This window comes from Lutjanus erythropterus, chromosome 9 (assembly GCF_056507025.1).
Source record: "Lutjanus erythropterus isolate fLutEry1 chromosome 9, fLutEry1.hap2, whole genome shotgun sequence".
NCBI lineage: Eukaryota > Metazoa > Chordata > Actinopteri > Lutjaniformes > Lutjanidae > Lutjanus > Lutjanus erythropterus.
The window spans coordinates 18,568,676-18,592,457 of record NC_139325.1 but is presented as its reverse complement, the minus strand read 5'-3'; the positions used below and the strand labels follow the sequence as shown (position 1 = coordinate 18,592,457).

The 23,782-nt window shown below is 40.0% G+C and overlaps 1 protein-coding gene across 2 annotated transcripts in view; it reads left to right on the top strand.

Annotated features, from left to right (window-relative positions):
* lars2 (leucyl-tRNA synthetase 2, mitochondrial) overlaps window positions 1-22,072 on the top strand; it is a 48,230-nt gene extending 26,158 nt beyond the window's left edge. Inside the window, exons 12-21 of one of the 2 annotated variants that reach the window (XM_084726323.1) lie at window positions 332-615; window positions 7,906-8,004; window positions 13,089-13,226; window positions 13,306-13,409; window positions 13,963-14,142; window positions 14,292-14,461; window positions 16,837-16,914; window positions 17,002-17,113; window positions 18,826-18,953; window positions 21,893-22,072. In XM_084726323.1, coding sequence (XP_084582449.1) covers window positions 332-615; window positions 7,906-8,004; window positions 13,089-13,226; window positions 13,306-13,409; window positions 13,963-14,142; window positions 14,292-14,461; window positions 16,837-16,914; window positions 17,002-17,113; window positions 18,826-18,953; window positions 21,893-22,072 — 1,473 coding nt within the window. The other variant, XM_084726324.1, reaches the window with a different exon arrangement.
* Window positions 22,073-23,782: the final 1,710 nt, after the last annotated feature.

Sequence of the window (23,782 nt, the reverse complement as noted above, 5' to 3'; positions counted from 1 at the left end):
AATAGAATAGATTAAAATAACACTGTGTACATGTTTGCCCCAAACTGCATGATATTAGCGTGACGTGGTCTGTAAAAGGGAGACTCTAGGGTAACCCATTTTCATTCAGATATCTTGAGGTGAGAGGTCAAGGGACCCCTTTGAAAATGGCCATGCCAGTTTTTAACTTGTCAAAATGTAACTTATTTAGCCCCCTTCATGTCAGCCTAGCTATGATATGTTGATACCAATGGATACCAGCATCTTCACTCAGTTTTTAAAGAGTAGCCTGCCACAGTAATGAAGACATTAAGCTGTGGCATATTTTGAATTCTCTTCTGTGTTTCTGTAGTTCTCAGGCCTCACCAGACAGCAGGCATTTGACTCCATTACCCATAAGGCCAGAGAGCAGAAAGTTGGAGGCCACCTCACCAGCTCCAAGCTCAGAGACTGGTTGATATCAAGGCAGCGGTACTGGGGCACACCCATCCCTGTGGTGCATTGTGGGTCTTGTGGTCCGGTTCCTGTCCCCGAGGAGGAGTTACCAGTTACATTACCAAAGCTGCCGTCTCTCACTGGAAAAGGTGCATCGCCACTAGAGGCTGCGCATGACTGGGTCAACTGCACCTGTCCCAGGTGAGAACAGTAAGATGTTTCTGTTTTATTGGAACATCTCACACAAACAGATCTGTATGCTCCATCTATATGGTCCTCTCTTGTGGTATCATCATCAGTTTAAATCCTGAAGAAAACCCTTATTATGGTTATTATATAAAATGCCATAAACTTTTGCAGGAGCTAATTGCGACTATAAATGATCTCCCATATTGCCCCTTCTCCAGGGACAGTAAAGAGTCAACACTGTTGTAACTAATAGCCAATCAATGTTTTTTATTCTGTAATTCATACCGTTTTCTTGTGATGGTGGTGGGCTCTCTCTGCTAATATTAAAATACATGCAGAAATACACAAATGATGCACATAAAACACAAAAGACTCGCTCAAGATACAATATTAATGGGTACAGGCACGCTCTCTTCATGTGCTGGGTTGTGAAGCCATTTTGGTGTAGTGGCAGCATGTAGGGACAGAAAGATTTTATTGATACCAATGCCATTATCGATTCAGCTTATCGACCTGATTCTTTTTTGATTCCCTTGTTGATCAATTTTCTGTGCGGAAACAAAATAGCCCAACACATGTTTTCGGCATCAGTGCGACTGTTTTATCATCTGAGTCTGAAAACAGTGTAGCAACAGAGTAGAAAAAAGGCGACCTGTGACTCAGGTGTGCAGGATATCCATTGTTTAACTACCCTTTAATGTGGAACGTGTTCCTGTAGCACTTCTGTGTTCTGAGTGTCACATACATGGCACTCCTGAAATTTTATCCTATGTCTTGTAGAAAAATGTTTCAGCATGTTGCTGGTGTTTCCAGTCTTACATGAAGCCACACTTTGGACTGTTTCTACCTCTCTGTCAGGCCTCCTTCTCGTTGCAGGTTTTCAGCAGTGTAGATGCATGAATTTGACGTCATTGTTTTGCACAACTGTCAGAAAAAACATCCCAGAATCTATAAAAGGAAGTGTTTTGCTCAGAGGCATACGATTCTGTAAGACTGGACAATTTTGAACCAGTTCTCTTCTGAAACCAGTTCTTGGTTCCTGAGTCGCGTGGCGTATTGCAACATGAGATCATCAAATGATGCACACTGAACCAGAAAGTATGCCATACACAGTCATTGGAAAAGTTGCTGTAAGTAGCAATTGCCAGAATTTGATCCATTATGTCCAATAACATTTTGAGGAGAAGTATGCAGTGTGTGTGCGGGGACCCAACATGAAGTAATTTTTGTTTATTTTCTTGGTTTTATCTTTTCAAATCAATTAAAAATAACTCAGATAAAACAGTGGGTGCAGCAGTCTTGTTGGTGTGTCTGTCAGCCAGCTGCAGTAACCATGTGATTGTCAGCTGACAAAACACACAACAGTGTCAGCCTACAGGGCAAAAAGCCATGGTAACTTTCCTCGTTGAAAAATAATTGCCAGCCTGGAGAGTAATGTTCACAATATCGTTTTATGTGAGCCTGAACAACATTCATCAGTTCTCTGTCTTATCAATCTCCTTTGACATGTTTGTGTTTGTATCAGTCATATGTGTGAGGTAGAATATATGCTGGTTTCACTGCTTGAAATAAGTTAGACATCTGGTGTGTGAGCTGGCCAAGACACCATTTAAATCAGACCTGTGGAGTTTTCCTGTAAACCAAGTTTCTGTTTACATTGAGCATTTCTCACCAAGACGCATTGTATGAATCATTGAGGTCTAATAAACACGGTGAATTTATTTCCTTCCTCAAAAAACATTTGCAAAGCTGATTTGTCTCAAAAGTGTTTAAAACCTGCATTGTTTACATTTTTACTGGATCGCAGTCTTCTTCACTGCCTTTGTTGGCACATTACCGAGTTCCTTGACATGTTACTGCACTTGTTGATCAGAATAGTGTGAATTTGCAAAGTACACCACAGGAACCCGCACATAAAATCTCTCTATACCGTTAAAAGTGATCAAAAACCCCCAGATAACACAAAAAGGTTAGAAGGTAAAATCGTTCTCGTATGCAGCTTGTGACAACTGGTCACATGAAGACATTCCTTAATTTTAGGGGTCATAAAGCAAAAGGATTGGGAAGCAGGGCTCGAAATTATTTTTTTTCCTCAGGGTCCCATAACTGTCTTGATGCCTTCAACTGTTCAAGACTTAACAACCATTGTTCCAAACTGACTTTTTTCTTTTTACATGATAAATACAGTTTATTAACTTTGTTTCAGCAGCTTGCATCACTTCGTCACTCGCTCTGGTCCACCGTGGACGTTCCCTCCACTTACATCCAAATAAAAAACTGAAATCACCCTAGGCGTTTGGACACAATCAGGTTTAATTTTTCTTGTAGTCATTGGCACAGATACTGTTTCTTGTTTGGTAATGTTGTTAGCATAGAGCTTGTTCTGGTGCCACCTCACATTTTTTGAATTTTAACACCTGTCAGTTAAAATGATATACAGTATATTCTGTGAAACATAAATGTAATAATTTAATTTCTCACAACTATATCGTTGTGTTCCAGATGCTATTTTTATTGGGCCTCATTCTGTTCTTAAGAAAAAAATTTCTACTTAAACCTCACTTACGCAGTTTTCACAAAGATTTTGTCATTCATCAGTGTTTTTTTAATTTAAGATTTGTTCTTGGTTAAGAACAGAATCTCCAAGAGGACACTTATATATTTGTGCATATTTGTGCAAAATGATTGGTTATTGTGTTTTCTTCAATTCCACAGTTGTATTACATTATAGGATTTAAATAACAAAAATATTTATATCATTTCTAATATTTTTCAATAATTTTCAATATTTTACAAGGCATTGTGGTCTTTATAGTAAATTATTATTTAGACTTTACAGTGTAACAGTGTGACAAACAGGTTTCAGTGCATACCATCATTTTCTTAATGTGTATTAGTTTGTGGGCTTGTCCAGGACAGCGTCCGAGATCAAGTTAATCTGTAAATTAATGATAAAAATAAAACCATTGTAATGACATTTTGGTCTGTACTGCAAAAAAACAAATGTTTACATTCTGAATACAAACTAAGCATTAAGTCACTTACAAACACATGAACATGTTAAAGAAGAGAGCACTTGTTAACTAAAATAATCACCTGCAATTAGGTTTTTACGTACATGGTGTTTGTAGATGTAGATTAAATGTACCATCAAATTGTACTAATTCCACAGAAACACGTTGAGATTCTCCTGACTTGTCTGTGTGTGGTTTCTGTGTGTGCATGTCCCTGCAGTCTCATGCCCTATGCCATACCTATGCTATTTAAGAACAACTGGCACTTAAGAAGACGATGAGATTCAGAAGAACACAGATATGAACAATTCTGCAGTTTAAGAACACCTTCATAACTCTGGCTTAGATTTTTCTTCCTTTCTCAAGAACAAATTTAAGAAAAAACTTACAAAGAAATTGATGAATGAGACCTGTTGTCTCCAGAACAATGGAACATCCTTATTTTCAAGCACTGTGACGTAAACAAATTATTTAGACAAATTAGAGCAGAGTTATTTTGTCTAAGTTTGAGTGTTTAAATTTCCCTAAACAAGATCCTAAGTTTTTGAAAAGCCTTGCACAGCAAGCAAACGCCCATGCTAAAATACCCCTGAGCGAGTCACCACCTCCCGCAGCAATGAAGCATGAGCAGATCAGCCCCACTCAGCTGTGTGATGTTGTAAATAGGATGCAAGGGCTGATGAAAAGTGCGGAGGACGTGTTATTTCATTTTGGCACAACATAAGCAATTGGGGAAATGATCCTGTCCATTATGGTGTTTATGGAGTGAGAATTGAATTATGGGCAAACCGTCTCCTGTGACTGACAGCCTCTCCTCTCCTCTCCTCTCCTCTCCTCTCCTCTCCTCTCCTCTCCTCTCCTCTCCTCTCCTCTCCTCTCCTCTCCTCTGTATGTCCTGTATTTCGACAATATGAGCCCCCTGTCAGTCAGGCGGGCAGGCTGAGAGGACTGACAGCTTTACAGGAACACGGAGCAGTGCTGAGAGTGAGCTGCGAATTGTGTGATTAATACTTTAGTTCTGACGGGGTTATGTAATGAGTGGCATCTGTGACAGGAGCAGCATGAGATGATGATGGAAGTTACGTAAGCCAGCTGTGCCTCCAGAGACACGCACACAAACACTGCACATGCACACACATTTACCGGCCGTACGCAGGTGTAATTACACACACATACACTCAGCAACGAGGAGTGATCTCAGTGAATGAGAAAATGTTTGAGAATGCCGACTCAGCCGGTGTCTCCACAGTCCTTCGCTGCTAACATGGCATGGGAATTCCTCTCTGAATAAGACTAATCACCGTCATGGCACCGTGTTGATTAAAACAATGGCCTGCTCACTCGCAGATGGCACAAGTCATCAGCTCGTGTTCACTCACTTCCACAAAGCTACTATAATTCCTCCCATCAGCTGTGATTGATGGCTGTAATCGCCCAGACGCCGTTATCTCTTCTCTTCCCATCTCCCCTCCGTTGTAAAGTGTCAGTGAAAATCTGTCCTCTTCATTCATCGACCATGTCCAATTAAAGTTTGAGAGCAACGCAGACGAGCAATGGTTTTATTTGTCCTTCAGGAAGTCATTTCCTGTGTGCTCATTGCATCCCCTGGCCCTCTGCAGTGCTGTAAATTGGCCTGCCAACTGAGCTCTTAGTGGGCTCAGCTTGGCCAGGAGGAGGCGTGCATGAGAGTGTTTGTTGTTCCATGAACTCACAGGTAAAAAGAGAGAGAGGTGGCGAAAGTGTGCATATTCTGTACTCAAGTAGAGGAACAGATACTTGTGTTAAAAATTACTGGTTGTCTTTAAAGTTAAAGTCCATTAAAATCTGATCATCTGAATTTTAGGTCTTAAAATGTAAAATACTATTTCAGTCTTAAAGTCTTAAACATTGATTGGATTTTGAAGTTAATGTTACTTTTGTAGAAGTGTCTCAATTTCAATATTAAAACAAAAGTGAATGAAAACTGCTGACTGGTGATTCTCACAGTGTTTGTTGTTCTCAATCAACAGGTAGAATAAGTTGGCATATCAGCATTACATTTTAAATACATTATTTAAGTTTGACCATATGATCTTCATGTGGTACATTAAAAACAAAAAACTATGGCTGTTTATATCAAGAAGAATTAGGAACTATAACACCCTTTACACCTGGTATTAAAATGGGATCTGTATCTGGATATGTTATCTAACACCTTGCGTTAACGTGTTTTTTGTAAAGGGACATTTCAGTGCTATTTATCCATCTAGATGTTTTTTTGGTGTGAGCTGGCTAGGTTTGGAGATATCGGCTGTAGAAATGTCTGCCTTCTCTCCAAAATAATTGGACTAAATGGCACAGTTTGTGCCGCTCAAAGCAACAAAAATACATTTGAAAAATTCAAAACCAGTGGATGACCTGGTTACTCAAGATCATCCACAGACCTTTTTGTGAGCAGTTTCATTTAGGAGCTACTCGCTTTCTAATAAAAAAGGTCCTAAAAAGTCTTAATTCTCATCTCTTGAAGTCCCTGGGTAAAAGCAGAAGTACTAATTGAACTTGTTAACTCAGGCTCTGAAATGTACTCAAAGTCTAAAAATATGAAGCAGTCCTCTGAAGGACATTACTACTGACTGGTTCTGTGCAAAGATAACTGAGCGTAATTTTCAGTCTCCTTCTCTTGTCTGTTTCATCTTTTTTCATCTTGTTATGTCTGTTGTGTTTGATATACACTAATAGATATACTCAGGAATGTCTTTTCTAAGTGCTGTTTAGGTTTAAATGATGGGAAAGTGTTGCGAAGTGATGCAAATAAAAAATAATCGATAATTGCCCTCAAATGCATTAAAACTTAAATAATGAGCCTGTTTTTAAAATGTACCGAGTAGGAAGTACTGATATTTGTGTTAAAATGTTGTGAGTAAAAGTAAAAAGTAGTCAGAAAATATACAGATACCTGAAAACTCTATTTGTATTTAGTAACTTGCCACTTCTGAAGAGATAGACCACCTAGTTAACACACACACACACACACACATTTGCAGGCAGTCGCTCAGACACACAGATGGAGGGCTATTTTCCATGAGAAGAGAGCCTTGGTGAAGTGGACAGCTGCCTCTCTTGCCTCATCTGTTTGAGAGCCTTTTGGCTCTTTTTGGCTCATCCTGCAAACACACACTCACACTTCACACACTCGTGCATACAGGTTGCCTCAGATTTAGTTGCCTACTTTTGTCCTCGGGCTCCTTTCATGGCTTAGAGAAAGGCCTTCTCCAGACGGAGTACGTCTGCGTGTTGTCTCACCTGATCCTCAGCAGCCTGACTGTACCAGCTGTGTGTCAAATGACCACAATCTGGCCTCCGATTGGTCGCTCTGGTGTGAAAGAGGAGGTGAGAACTCTCACTTGCTCTGGCAATATTTTTAATTTCCTTTCTGCAATTTCTATTTTTGGCTGCTTTTGTGATGGAAGGTGCTTCGTTATACTGCTGGGTTTTCATCATTTGAAATAACACCTGGCTTCCAAATATTAACCTTGCTACACCTTAGTCTTGTTGCTAGGCAACCTTCAGCTCTTACCTCATCATCTCAGCCTTATTATAGACCAGTATGGTAGATGGTCGAGGGGTTTTGCCTCTCTCGATGTGTGTATGTCTCTTTGTTTGTGAGTGTGAGATTAAAAAGAAAAGAGGCGGTTAGACTAAACAGAGACATCCCATAAGGTCCAGGAGACGATGTGTGCTCTGTTGCACGTAGTAAAGCTCAGAGCTTCCATTTATCTTTCTGGGACACTGATTTTAACTCTATTGAGACTCATTATAAAGTTAAAGGCAGATGCTTTCACTGTTCCATTAAGTGCTTTAAATAAAAAAAAAAAAAGCAACAGAAAGCTCTCTATCCCTGTGTTTTTGCGGATGTCCTCTCCTCCACTGTGAATGTGATGTTGGCAGATTCGCATCACGTCCCAGAGTGCTGTTTGGCTTGGACAGAGTGGGGCACGGGGTGGCATTTCCAACACAAACACACAATCATGTGTTCGGCCCTGCCAGTTCACTCCCTGTTAGCACAGCCTGTTAGTCAGGGCACAGGAACAGAGCTGTGGTGCCAGCGTGGCTTCAGCTGTGCTTCTCTACAGGGACCTGACCCCCACAGCCAGATGGAGACGCACACACATGCACACGCAAGAATCACTCAATGTGCTGTTTCACTAAGCATACAAACAAGGATCGTTCATTTGTTCGTGTTATAATTTGTCAGCCTAATATTGATTTTTGAGCTGCCTTTGCCAACTCCCTTTGTCTCCTGTGTCAGGTGTAAGGGCCCAGCGAGGAGGGAGACGGACACCATGGACACATTTGTGGACTCGGCTTGGTATTACTTCAGATACACAGACCCTCATAACCCAGACAGGTATGAACAGCTTCCTCCTGAGACTTCAATTTGTTGTTTTTCCTCCCAACCGTTTTTGCCTCAGTGAAGCCACTGACTGCAGGCTCTATTATTTATTTTTTCCTCTTGCATCTTTTCTTCTTCTCACACTGTGACAGATTTTAGCACAAATTGCACCGGCCTTATTTACACTCTGTGTGTTCAGATGAAAATGAAATGAGGAGAAAGCTGCACAAAAGTCTCCAGCAGTGGGCGGATAAGCATATCTGTTTGTTTTTAGATATTTATAGTAGAGAGCAACTGATACTTGATTTTTATGGCCGATGTCGATATTAAGGAGTAAAAAAGAATTCTGATATTGATATACCGGCCCATATTCTTTACACAGAATATACGTAATTCATATACAGAATATATAATATATGTAAACACAGTTTTTGCAATGATCCCTCAGATGGAGTTGTATTTATATAGCGCTCTTTAGTCCATCAACTACTCAAAGCGCCTTAACAACTACTGGTCCCATTCTCACACAAGCACACACACATTCACACACTGATGGAACAGCCACCGGGGGGCAACCTGGAGTTCAGTATTTTGCCCAGGAACACTATCTCTTGGGCCAAAGCCACCCCACCAATACAACTGTGATAGGCCAATATCAGGCTGATAATACTGATCAGCTGATATGTCAGTCTGGCTCTAATTTAAAGCTAAAATATATAACATTTCTGCATTCAACTTTAAGTGAGGATTTAGAATGTAATATTCCCATAAATGTTTTCATAAGTGTATAATCACCAGAAAATAAGAAACATAGTGTTTTCGTCACCTTAGAACAAGATGTTTTTAGGCCACAGGTCCTCTTCATGGAGTCTGCCATGTTGCACCACCATGTTTCCACAGTAGTCCAGAGCGGACAAACCAAACACTGGCTTTCACGTTGTGTGCAAGTTTCACGGCCACCGTAGACACACACACACACTGGTCTTTCAAAATGTCTAAAAACGCAAGACATATGTATTTTGTTGAGGTGTGTACGTACATTATCCCAAATGTTTCCAAGAATGAACCAGAAAAATACATCATTTATTCAAGATAATGGTGCAGTTCCTACTCGCTACTTGTATGGCATATATGATATGATAAAAAAAAATCATTTTGCGATTATTTTGATAGATGTTGTGGTTGCTGTATGATTCATGATTTGTGGGAATGATCATTTTGCATCACATTTTTCATTTTCACTGAAAAAGCTATTAAAATCATGGTGGTATTTGTTGCAGTCTGTATCAAACAAACGTGTTGTCTTACACCTGGAGAACAAGGTTTGTAGGCCAAGGCCTCTCTGCAGCACTGCAGTACTTCATTATAATGCTGTTTTGACATCTTTATTTTGCTTTATCAAAAAATTCAGTCTTCTGTGATTTGGACATTGCACTTGGTCATATTGTGATTTCTGATAATATTGCATTGTAAAGTCCTAGTTGCTAGTTAACCTTTTGGAAAACATGAAATATGTTGGTTACATCAGAGAGCGAAGAAGGAAGTCAGCAAACGTGACATGAACAACATAATGTAAATAAAACTTACCATATTATGTCATCTGAGAACATAATTTCTGCTTGAGTCATGTCAGATAGGTTTTAATCAAAAATGGTGATTGCTTAACAATGAAGGAAACCACTCCCATGATCCCATGCTCTTTCACAAAGTCATCAATCTACGTCTTTTGTTATTGTTTTAATGTGACAGATACCCGTGGCAGCAGAACTTACATATTGTCTCTTTACAAACATAAATAGAAACCAGACTCACAGACACACACAGTGCACTTCTACACACACTTTATCCTGTGTGTGTTATTTGAAAGTTATACTGAAACACATAATTATTCTCACTGTAAGATCATCCACTCTCTCCCACTTACTTTTTCAAACATGCATATACTGCCCGTTTACACTGTCTTCATACACAGTCACACACACACACACAGGCACACACACACTTGCCTGGAAGTTGATTTTGCTGCCAATAGAGATTATGAAGCATGGCTGTCACCTGCTGGGATGGTGGCGATACCCTGAGCTTAACAAAAGAGATTAATTTCCCAGTGCCCTGACCTAGCTGTAAAGCTGCTTTAAAAGGGAGGGGGGGACTTCTCTCCTCATCACTTTTCTTAGCGGGACAGATTATGGCAACAACAGAAAAAGCAATTACACTATTTGTGCATTTCAGTTAGCCTGCTGAGCCTCATGCGCACCAGGGGAAACGATGGAAATAGGAAGCAAGAGACGTTGAAAGTAGCAAGAAAAGAGGAAGGAAATGGGAAGAGGGTGTTATATGGTTGTGTGTTGTTATGTATTAGAGTTCCCTGGCCTGTTGCCAGCAAACAGGCTAAATTATTTTCAGCCTTGTGACTTTATAACTTTTTTTTCCGGCTTCAATTATCCGGAGACACCATTGGCCGATGAGGTGTGTGTGTTTGTGTGTGTGTGGAGGAGAGTAATGACTGGTGTGAAAGGTGACACGCAGAGATAGCAGACGGCCCTAAAAAGCATCATTAGGTGGAATCCCTGCCTCTGCTGACCATCATGCCAGGCCGTGCAGGCAGGCTCACCACATGCAGCTCTCCTGTTCAAATCTGAAAGAAACAGTCGGTCTCAGTTCATCTCAGATAAACTTTACTCCACAAATACTTTACAGCTAATACGAGAAGCTTAAAGGACGTCTTCAGAGCCACATTTGAAATGCACATTACTTCAGTACATCTTTTATTCCTTCTGTGAGTGTGGATCCAGTGAGATAGAGGAGGCTTCAGGATGCTTCTGTACATTTAATCCCTGGTGGATCTGTGTGTATCAGATTCAGTCTGCCCCCTAGAGGACATGTGTGTGCATATTTGTAAAGCACATAAACAGTGCTATGTGACAAAATGTTATCTAAGAACATGTTTTTGAAGAGGGATCAGTGATGCAGTCATAAATAATCTAGTGCTTCTAGTTTGACGGTGTTATAGTTTGTGCTTCATTTTGTTCTGTCTATTTGCTTGTTGAGTTCTGAGTTTTGTGCTATAATGTACAATTTAATTTTTATGTTTGTGATTGTGTACTGTCTCTTGTGTATTTGTTGTTGAGTTTTATGTATTTTCAAGGCCAATTTAGGATGGACATTGCAAATTACAGTGTTTCTGCAGGTTCTTTTAAGTCTAAAATCCAATAATCTGAATTTTAGGTCTTAAATTGTTTTAAATATGCTTTTGACAAGTCTTAAAAAATGATTCGATGATGAGGTTAGCATTAGTTATATGAAGATGCATTAACTTAAGTCTTGCTTTTAAATGTGTCTGTATTGATCACACTGTAACAAATACAAATTGAAACCAACATGGTACCAATAACCACTACAGCTATTCTATTACCATTCTATTACCCACAGTTCTGTGTACTTCATGTTCAATTCTTCCGTTGAATGTTGTAATTATGGGACTGTGATTTTCCTCCAATTCTTTTGTTTTGTCACTATGATCATGAAATAGGTCTTATATTCATAATGCATTCATAATGGTCTTAAAAAGGTCTGAAAAAGTTAACTTGTTGAAACCTGCAGAAACCCAGAAATGAGCTTATGATATAAATGCTGTAGTGTGTGGCAATGGTTTTTGCTACATACTTATCCCTACATAAATAAATAAACAAATATATATTATATTATTATTTATCTAATAAATCTTAATATCTAATAACACTGTAACAATCAACTTAATTTATCCAACACATTTATAAACAAAGTTAAAAAGAGCTTCACATGACAAAAAAAAATCCATAGTAAACATTTCAGCACCACAATTAGATAAAGTCAAGCAAAAATAAGTCCAGATAATGAAATAAAAAACAATGCTGCAAAACAAATGATGCATATAAACTATAATTAAAAGGAGGTAAATATAAAAAAAATGTACTGTACGAGGTGTGGTACAGGGTGGATGCAGTTTGCCTTTGCCTTTTACTTTTTTATTTTTCACTTAATTTAAGTGTTTAAAAGTAAACATGAATGTATATACATTGGCTATATAGATGTGTGTACATATAGTATGTTGAAATTGGTAATTTTATTGTGTATTCCTCTTTTTTATTCCTCTTGTTTTTCTTTGAATTTTTCTAGAACTGCATTTAGTTGATTAATTGATTATATGAAATTAAGCACCAGCTATTTTGATAATATCTCAGGTTCTCATATGTGAATGGTTTAGTACTTCATCTTGGACTCATATTGGGGAACAGGGGTCAACATTTTTCACTATTTTCTGTCATTTTATGGACCAAACAATTAACTGATTGATCGATAAAAATGATCAACATTTGATAATGAAATATATAAACAATATATATATAACAATAAATAATTGTGACTTGCAGCTTCATCTTTCATGTTTAAAAATGTATAAGAAGCAAGAAAATGTTTGATGGATATGTGGTTCTCTAATTCAATAAAAAGACGATTTTAGAAAAAGTCTTGAAATCTAACACCATACATTGAGCCCATATCTACAACCCTGTTTCCAAAAACATTGGAACATGTTGCAGGCTTCAAATTCAGAATGAGTGGATATTCACAAATTAAATTAAGTTTAACAGTTTAAACATTAATTATCTTGTGTTTGTTCTGTGTTCAATAGAATAGGCTGAAAATGATTTGCAAATCATTGCATTCTGTTTTTATTTGCATTTTACACAGCATCACAACTTTTTGGGGGAATCAGGGTTGTAGGTCAAAGGTGCATTTCATATTTAGTCAGAGTTTTTGGTATGAGCACCTTCCATGGATAAATTAAAAAAGAGTAAACCTCTAAATAAACTTAATCAACAGAAAATCTGAGGGCAGAAAGAAGATGTCACAGTATTTGACAGTGTTTGACATTTGATCTTTGGGAATTTTAGTGAAACATAACAAGACTATAGAAATTACTACTTTGACAAAGCGTTAAAGATCTTCACATATCTTGTAGTCTCCCACACTGAGCCTTGATTGTTAAAATACCTCTCAATACCACCTCAGACTTACAAATTCTGTCACACCTTCACAATGTTACTCTTCCTCTGCAGGCCTTTTGAGCGCCAGCTAGCGGATCACTGGCTGCCTGTGGACGTGTACATCGGAGGGAAGGAGCACGCTGTCATGCACTTGTACTATGCTCGCTTCCTGTGTCACTTCTGCAGGGATCAGGGTCTCGTCGCTCACAGGTGCAGTGCGCGGTGCCTTACCTGTTTATGCCGTGCATGCGCATGTGTGCATGTTAAGTAATTTCTTTCTGTCTTTCAGGGAGCCTTTTCGGAAGCTGCTGGTCCAGGGTCTGATCAAGGGCCAGACTTTTAGACTGGCAGAAGGTGGCCAGTACCTGAAGAGAGAAGAAATAGACTTCACAGGTACACTCTACCTCAATCTGCAGGGTGCTTGTCAGTGTGACACATCTGTAACAGATGTGGGTCTTTCAAATAAATTATAAAACAAATAAGTCATGACAGTTTTGGTTTTTTTTCGCAATATGTAGTGACATCAATATCCAACCTCATCCCTTTTGTGCTGCCAATCTCTCTCTGTTTGGTGTTTCCATTTGAATGAGAAGTTAACTACTCCTGATAAAATTCAAATCACAAGACATCCTTTGAAGAGACCTAAGAGGTCTTTCACAATTGACTTCATTTCCAAGGATTTTCAGCTTCTCTCTATTGCTTGGTAACGGGATAAACAAGAGATACTGGTGGCTTGCAGAGAAAAAAAGCCCCTTGATCCTGGTGTTATAGACTCAGATTAACTGGGCCTGACACATTTTTCTTTCTTCTGTCTTTTTCTGACTGTGATTGAACAGAATATTATTAGGAAATAATTAAATAAAGACAGTAAACACAATTAGATTAGAATGAAGTTTGCAGATTCTTACCATTAAAAACCTCTGACTCCTAATCTACCTCATTCTAGATAAGGAGCCCGTGGCACGTGGCGGTGGTCGTGTTGAGGTGACGTGGGAGAAGATGAGCAAGTCTAAACACAATGGTCTGGACCCACAAGAAGTGGTGCAGCAGTACGGTGTGGACACTGTGCGACTCTACACGCTTTACGCTGCGCCACCTGAACAGGACATCCTCTGGAATGTCAAGAGTGAGCCAAGACACCTGATATTATTATTTAGCATCAAAAATTCTGAATTATGTTTCGTAAGCTTCATCCATGTACCATGAGAAGCTCTTTCTCCCACAATATGTCGAAACATCATTATCTTCTGTGTCTGTGTGTACCCGCCCCTTCAGCGGACGCCCTACCTGGGGTTCTGCGGTGGCAGTCTCGCCTCTGGCAGCTGGTAACCAAGCTGAGAGGAGCTCGACAGCTCGGGGATGTCCCCAATCCGTCCCTGCTGAAGAAGAAAGAGCTGGCAGAGACCAAGAAGATCTGGGACAACAAGAACTATGCTATTCAAGAGGTAGAGACTCCATTGCCTCAGACTGGCTCTGGTCTTGAATAAATGGCTGAAAATGTCTCATGGTGACATTTGGTACATGCCAAGTTTTCCATTGGATTTTCCATTCAGAAATGGACATTAAAAAACAAAAATCAAGTGTTTTTTTGATTTTTGTTTTAAAATACAAAGTCAAAATTGAAATGCAAGGCATTTATCTTTTTCAAATCAAATGACCTCTCTTTTGTTTTTTAATACTTGTCTCTTAAAGGCAGTGTTTGGATCTGCTGCATGAAGAGACCAGCATCTGTCGTTACCGTTACATTGACACAGACAAAAACAGTATCCGCACCGCTCGCTTGTATGATTATGCTTAGACACATTAATTTTTATTTACATTGTTATGAAGTTATTTGTAAGAGTTTACCGCATCAACAGGCTACCTGGTCATCCATGGCAGAGTTGACAGGTCTGTGTGACAAAACTAGTCAATTAGTTTAAAATTAGTTTAAAACCAGCCCAATGGCCAACTGAACCAGCCCTAAAAAAAGCATTAGTCCATATGTCCAATAGATTTGCTATCATTACCTAATGTATTGTAATATGAGACCATAATGTTTAGTGTGCCAGTATTAAAAGCAGTTTTCCCTAAACAGTTATTTCACATAGGTCCTAACATGGCCTTGTGTTATTAGAAAAATGTAGCTCTGTGAATGTGTAGACCAGTTCACTGATGCACAAACTGACCTGTTGCTTTTTGTTTTCTCTAACCTTTTTCCTTATCCCTTCTTCTCTGTCTGAGTGTGGCATGGCTTGCGTGTGTTTATATTTGGTTGTATCTCGTGTCTATGTCTCAGCTGGAGCCAGTTTTGTAGGATGATGGGTATAAATAAATTATTTCACTTAAAATATGGATTGTAGAATATGGATTTATATATTTTTTCATGTAATTTGCATGCAAAATAGATCTACCCAGCAAGCAGACAACACTTCAAAAGTAGTCACTTCAAAAAGTCTCTGCTGAAAAACCACAAACCTGGCAACCCTGATCAGTGGCAATGAAAGAAGTGTCTTTAGTCTTGTCTTGCTGTGCAAGTTCATTCAGTTTAGTCACTTTCATTCAACAATTCAGCTGCTGAATCTAATTATGTGTGTTCATGCCAGCTGAGTTCAATGTTAAGGACCCCGATCTTGCATTTTATATATATCCCTGCTCTTGGGGGTCCTTAATGTAGGCATGTCTGACTTACAGCGACTGATTGCAAAAATATAATCGGCATTCACACTTGCAGAGAGAGATCCCTCCTAGCTCCTCTGAGCAGACATTAGAGTGTTGGGAAGACCTGCAAGACGGCAGACCAGAACAACTTCCGGTTGAAGCAAAGAAACATCACATAATAGACTGGGGAAGTACCCAATATTTAACAGTTAGATGTTGCAGCAGTCATTACCAGTAGGGGTCAGTAATGGCTTCATATCCAAAGTCTCACTGGGCAACGTGTTGAGCTGGAAACTGTCTCTAATTGGTTGTTTTTGTTCAAGGGCAGTGGATTCTCACATGTGTATATTATTCATGTATTGTGCATTTAAGGCCCTGTTCCATTCAGTGTAGCAGAGCCTTTTCAGTGAGCCAACATGCACAACAGCAGCACCCTGACGCTGTTTGAGCTGAATGGATCAGAACCTTAATTAGTATCACTGGTAACACCTGTGTTTACTGTACACTTTCATGCCAAAATGGCTGCTGTGAAAAAGGTTTAAGATTGTACTGTTGGAAGGCGTGGTTGGTAAGACGTCTTTTCTCACTAACAAGTATGATGGCATGGTCCAAGCTAACACACCCCTCATTACGCCACGAACAGTACACAGTCCTGAGCCTTTCCATCCATTGTAACCTGAAACCCCCAGAGCAAAGAGTAAAAAAAGGAGGGGATGGAAATTGATTTTAAATCCACTGTGTCTCCTTTCACACTTTATAAATAGCCTCCTTTGGCTGCAAGGTTTGATTCTCTCCCTCCACCCCTCAGGGCCGGTGCTTTTAAAGGACCTCAGGCTGTTTGCCATAAGCCCCCGAAGCCGATGCCGTCCTTTGATCCGTCCCTCAGAAAAGCCTCGGTGATCGACCTCCTCCTCCCTAAGGCCCTTCCCAAATGGGCTCTTCTTCCCAGAAGGCTAAGCAGGGGAATGTTGACACGCTGTGTGCCTTCAGCTGGTACACAGAGAGGAGGCTCTTCTTCTGGGCCTGTCATTGATTTCTAATAACTCTTCAGAGGCCAACTCAAAATATTCCATGACACAGTCAGTCCATCTGGAGGCGTCCGTATGTCCAGTAACAAAAAACAGACGTTATCATTTTTAATAACCCACTGTGTCACCTGTCGTTTTGTTGGCATTTTCAGGTGACATCTCACTTCACAGAGGAGTTCCTTTTCAATGCAGCCATTTCTCGCCTGATGGGACTCACCAATACGCTGAGTGTGAGTGTGCTCTTGGCTACCTTTAAAAAAAGATGTCACATTTCTCGTCATTGTTTGGAAATAACATTTTTTTACCACTGTGTTCAGAGTGCAACAGTCAGGGTGGTGCAGCACAGCGTGGAGTTTGAGGAAGCTCTGGCTGCACTGGTAATGATGACAGCACCCATGGCCCCTCACCTGGCTTCTGAACTTTGGGCAGGTGGGTGACATGAAAATTATTCACACATAATAAATTATACACTCAAGCACTGGTAACACTTTATTTGAATGGGTGTGCATAAGACTGCCATGACACTGCCATAAGCATGCCATGACACCTGTCATGAACATGAAGGAGTCTTTCTGAATATTGCTTTAACTGTTGTCATTAAGTGTCATTTGGTTAATTATGCCATTTTTAATGTATAAAATTGACATTGTTTGAGATTTCTTAGTTATGGAGGCTTTAGATTAAACAAGACAACTTAACTTGTCAATGTCTTTGTTATGACAATTTGACATTATTAAACTTTTTTGCTTTATGTTTTAACATTACATTATATTATCATATATGATGGGTTTTGACACTTGCTGTCATTAGACCATTATGAATATTTTCCTTGACCTTGTAAAGTGGTATATTTTGGACTTGTCATAAAGATGACATTACATTTTATTACATTTTATTATTGTTGGCTTGATTTATGTTAAGTTGTCATAACAAAGACATCTTAAACAATGTCAACTTGAAATTGAAAATGCCATAAAAGACTGAATGACAACAGTTGTAAATATTTATACAACTCCTTCGAGTTCAGGACATGCGTCATGACACTGTCATGCACACCACTTCAAACACAATGTTAGGAAGAAAAATAAACTGTTCTCCCCTCATATGACAATTATTTTAATTAAATTGTTCTTTTTTATTTTATATCAGTGGAGGTCACCTTGTAGTGAATTAAACTATAGAATGATGCAGTGATATAAGTACGAGAGATTTCTGGTAAAATGAGGTTATTTCTAATGCGTGTAAGAGGAAGTTGCCTCACATGAACTTAATGTTGACGGTGTTGCTCATCCAACACCAGTGAACAGCCAGCAGTGTTGAAATCAACTGCCATTAAGTCAGTGGAACTTAATGGACAGACAACCTTACATTTGTCTACATACTTCACAAGCCAGAGCCATAGAACCACAACTGTCCATCAAATGAAAGTGAAAGCAGCTCTTAGCCAAGTGTAGATAGAAAATAAACAATACAAGGGAAGACCTAGCGTCACTTTTCATACCCCGTGTGAACACTCGCCCCCTCGCTGGCCCGGAGTACATCCCCTTATTGTCACTGACATACGTATCCAAGGTTTCTTCACACAGCTGAGGGACAAGAGGTTCCGGAAAAAACATTTTGTCCATCTGATAGCCACAGTCAGGAAAACCTGACAGATGATCACGGGCTGGAAGAGGTGCGAGTGGCGGTGTGGTTCTGGTCACATATGTAGTGTTTTTTTTAACTGGACGCACAAGTGTGGAACATGTGACCTTTGGTGCACGTTGTCCTTTTCACTCTCGTACATTGTTTTTAGTCCACACACATGGCTCAGGATAGAGGAAGTTCATATCCTTCCCTTGTGCCTCCAGGGGGGCCGCACACTTGATGGTTTAAATGAGAGTCAGGGGGTGGTGGGGTGTTGTTTGACCCTTCATCGAGATAGTTTTGCTGTACAGAAAGGAAAACAAACTTGAAAAGCAGCATAAAAGTCATCCCCAGCGATTCCACCCATTGACAGCAGGTCAACTCAAATCAATGTCATTTATATAGCGCCAAATTATAACAGAAGCTGTCTGAGGGCACTTTTCATGTAGAGCAGGTCTAGACTGCACTCTTTATGACAATTCTTTTCAGTGTTGTTCTCCTCTGTTTCCTACCAGGTCTTTGCCAGGTGAAAAACCCCCTTAGCCCCCTCCTCCAGCAGGGAGGAGATGTCCTGCAACAGCTCTGGCCGGCCGTGGACCCAGAGTACCTGGATGTCCCTGACTTTGTAGAGCTGTCTGTACTGGTAGGATCACACAGACACGCATAAATGATCTTGTGAATGTTTGTCTTTTCTTTTGTTGTATATAGAGCGTAAGCGCCTTAGCAATGGTGCAAATGGAGCAACTGCATCCCCACTGCTAGACTCGGGGGAGCTAACATGTACTGTTACATCCCCATTTTTAGTCATAGCACTGTGCTGTTTTTATTTATTTTTATTTTTATAACATTTGAGCCATGCCAGGACAAATTCTTTGCTGCCACAACCCAAAAAGAACAGACAAAAGAAATCAAAATATTCTGCAATCAATCATCTGTTAAGTGGTCATAAAGCCAGTCTGTGTCTTGTCTTGACATTTCCATAAAATCAAAAATGTTTAGTATTATCTGAAGGTAAGTGTGCTCTCTCCAGCACCAAACAAGAAGCAGCAAACTGGGTAGTTTCTTTTGTAAAGGCAGAAAAAACTCCTCAAAACCATCTCACACACACAGTAGACAGAGAATTAACAATGTAATGAGTAGTATTTAATTTGGCATGTATCCGAGTCATCAACCAGCACTTATTTTAGCGAGAAATCTTAATTTTTGAAATGGGTTGCTTCTAATCTCCACGACGAGGCAGCAAAATCCAAAATGCAAAGTTTGTACTGGACTATATTAATGCAGAATTGCAAAGACTGTCGACATATAACTCCTTTTATTTTGTGTTTCTAGAGTTATGTGTTTTTGCAGATACATAAACAATTATAGAGGAAGTTTGGTATATCTTTCTTGGAGAATGCACAGAGCCTTACTTAAATTCAAACTGCTAATATGGTAAAATGGTGTTTTCAGGTTATTTAAATGAAAAATTTCCTGCCATGCTAATCTTGCATCCCAACTTTTAACTATAACTTTGCACCCAGGGTGTGGAGTTTCACCAACACTCTGTTACAGTTCATCAAACTTTTTCAACCAGACTGACTGAACAAAAACTCCAAAACACTGATTTCAAGCTAAAACATAGTGTTTATTTTTCTGCATTTGAACTTAAAGGGTTTTCACTCAGTGACATCCCTCTGCTCATTATTTATACATAAGTTTATTAATAGGTATATGCACGCATATTTACTATTGCATCCACCAGCATTTTCACTCAAACTCTCCACTCTTGAACCCAGAGTCTTAGGTCCATGATTACATTCAGAGTCTGTAATTTTCAAGCGAGCCTATGATTACCCTGTGTGTGTGCACATGGCTGCATGTGTGTGTGTTTATGCGTCTGCATGTCGAGTGGTGTGCTTTATGCTATAGAGACGAGTGGGTCAATAATTAAAAGCCAGGAACAGAACACACCGTGTTATTCTCAACTCACTGTTAGTCTCTCACTCTCATTTCTGGTGCCTTTTTTTCTGCCCATGAGCTCAATCACACAAATAGAGGAGGCTTGGCAGTGTATGTCATCATCAGGAACAAAAGTGTGTGTGTGTGTGTGTGTGTGTGTGTGTGTTTATGTGTGTCTGCATGCACTTTCAAAGGCCCACAGACAATCAGAGAGAATATCCAGCTGTGTTGGGAAGGTTCAGAACATCAACTTGGATCAGATCCAAGCATCACACATGCTAACACTGGCACATGACTGCACACAAACACACACACACTCAAACACACATGCGTTAGTCTTCACCGTGTCCACAGTGAATATCAACTCAGTTAAAAGATAAAAGCTAAAACTGCTTTAATCTGACTGTTTTCTTTCTACAGGGTTGTTTCCCCAGAGAGAACCTGCTAATCCCCTCACACACACGCACACACACATACACACTCATATACATGTGATGTGTGATGACAGCAAAGGCAGTCAGCTGACTAACAGCACCTGTCTTCCACTGGTTGGACTCTCTCTGTACTCTGACAGAGAGACAAGAGACCACAAGAAAGAAATCAAACCATGTATGTGTTGGCTTATATTGGTGTCTCTCAGTTCTAATGAAATTACTGCATTATGACGCAGCTCAAATCTGTTTGAAGGTTAAGATGTGGTTTTAAACTTAAAGTTAGAGTTAGGGTTAGTATCGGGGTTAAGGAGTTACAAAAGTAATATTTTACTTTAAACAGGAGCAAAGTAATAAAATCAAGTTGATGATATTTTAGTACTATTATTACATCTCTTAAATTACATAACATGTTTTAAGGCATGTTAGATTTCCAATTTTGGAAGCCTCTAAAGGGCACAGCACTACAGCAAAATACAACAAAGAAAATAATACTTCTTTGCAATTTTAATACACATTTTCATTTCGTTTTCTTCTTGTTCTTCTGTCATACAACAAAGTCTCTCTTTCTCTCTCTCTCTCTCTCTCACACACACACACACACACACACACACACACACACACACACACACACACACACACACACAGAGTACACACACACACACAGAGTACACACAGTGCATTTGAGCTCCCAGTGCTCGATGATGATCATGATGTTGGTTTTACTTCAGACTGAGGACTCTGTTGTGGTCTTCCTCAGCCCTGTGGAGGCAACCTCACTCCCTCTGTCCTTTAATCATGCACTTGGGTTTGTCCCAGATGGGAGGCCAAGGCAGAGCGGCCTCACACACACACACACACACACACACACACACACACACACACACACACACACACACACACACACACACACAGGGCATTAATTTCCGACCACTTCAGGAAACATGATCACATTCACCGTGTGCACACATACACTTGCTTCTAAACGTTACAAGACTGAGTGCCCTTCCCATACCTACCACTAACTATGTGTTTGAAGGGTTCACTGTATATATGGAGAGAGAGGTGGAGTCTGTTATTCTGGGACTTTTATGTCAGGAAGGAAGAGTTTGGGTACAGGCTGACATGGCAGAACTTCATTCAGATAGAGACTTGTTGAAACAGATTAGTAACAAATCCCGTTTACTTCTCTCACTATTCTCACCCTCAGATAAACAACAAGGCCTGTGGGTCAGTGACCGTCCCTCTGCAGGTGTCCAAAGATTTGGAGGGTGTGCAGCAGCTCATCCTGGAGAGCCCGCTCGGACAGAAGCTTCTGGGCAAGCGCAACATCAAGAGAGCCGTCCTCTCGCCCAGGACTGCCCTCATCAACTTCCTTATTGATGAGTGATGTCTTAGCAGGGAGAGACAGACAGAAGAGGTGGATTTTTATGTCATAAATTTAGACAGACAAAGGATGAAAGTTATTTGAAGTGGGGTTGTATGATGTACTTATCTGTAGTCAGTGTATTACCTGTAGTGGATGACACTCGGCACGCCACCAATTTGGAGAAGCAGCAGGAGTACCAGCATGTAAGAAAAGGTCCACCTAAAACAGTCTATATCAGTATATCAGCAGAACATAGGAGTTGTTGGTCTACCACTGCCTCGATCAGTTAATGTGTTTGTGTTATTGTGTGACTTTGGTGAATCGGAACTAATCCCTGTAAACAGAAAAGTCACACAATAACACAAACTGAGTAATATTGAGGCCGCGGCAAACCAGCGACACCTGTGAGTTCTTTTGCTCAAGATGTATGGTTGCTTTGGTGAGTGTGATATATAGCTCATATAACGGCAGTTTCCCGTCAGAAAAGGCTGTCAAGAATATGAAAATATTTTAAATACAGCACTCACTTAAACTGATACTGAATTTCTTAGATGGGCCCTTTTTTAAAGCTATAATATGTAGCATTTAAAATGTCTTAAAAATGCTAGAGATCTGTTATATTTTTTGTTGAGTTGTGTACTTACATTATTCCAACAGTGTTAAAATGCAGATTGATTGGTAGCTGTTGCTAGCTAGGTGCTTGTTGCAATAACTTCCAGGATAACGTGGGATACGTCAGAGAGTGAGGGAGGATGTCATCGCACGCAAGTCACGTAAGGTAGATTTTCATCAGCTAAAAGTGAAGGTAATTTCCAACTCCCAAATCACTTCACAGTGCCATCAAACTGTCTTTTATTGTTTTAACGTGACAGACACCCCTAGTGGCAGAATTTAAATGTTGTGCCTGTAAGTGACCAAAATACGCTGGCCGTGTCCACAGCAGTACCTTGCTTTGCTTCTGTGCTAGTATTCCTCTCTGCTTCTCCAAAATGGGTTTACATCTACTGTAGGTTTTACACTGACCTTGGATAAGTACTTCATACACTCCCACCTCAAATAATCCAACTATTTAATGTAAATATGTCTAAAGCTATTTTATTTATACTTTCCTGTTTTTAATAAAAGCTTTGAAAAGCAGTGAGTTTCTGGCCTCTTTTGAAAATCACCAAGGGAGATTTAGTGCCTGTCTCTTTCAGATCATCCTCCCGTTTAGTCAGACCCTCTTGACAATCACACATGAGCCCAAACACCACTTAAATTCCAGTCATTATCCCCTCCTTTTTCTCGTAACACCACTTTCAGCATCACACCCAGGACACACAACTTCACACCTCTGCCTTTGCCATATGCCAGTCTGCTCAGCGTCACGGCTGAGTCACACAGTCACACATGATCGGCCTTATCAGTGTTTGTTTGCTGCTTTTAGCTCCAATCTCTTCTGAGCACCATAACGGACATGCTGTTTGGCTTCTGGACGTGCCGCTGTGCTCTGTGAGCCCTGTTTTACCAGAAGGTCTGTTGGAAGTCACTGACGAGTCTAAAGTGGTCGGGGATTTTTCAGCTTTCAGCCACCATATCATGGTTTCCTGCACTGTGCCTGTTCATCAGCTCTGTGTCTGTGTCACAGCGTTGGGTCAACATGACTCAGCCATTAACACTGTCCTGGCAGAGCACACACACCAGCAGCACTGAAATGTATCCATGTGTACACCCACTGGCCTGTCTTTAAAG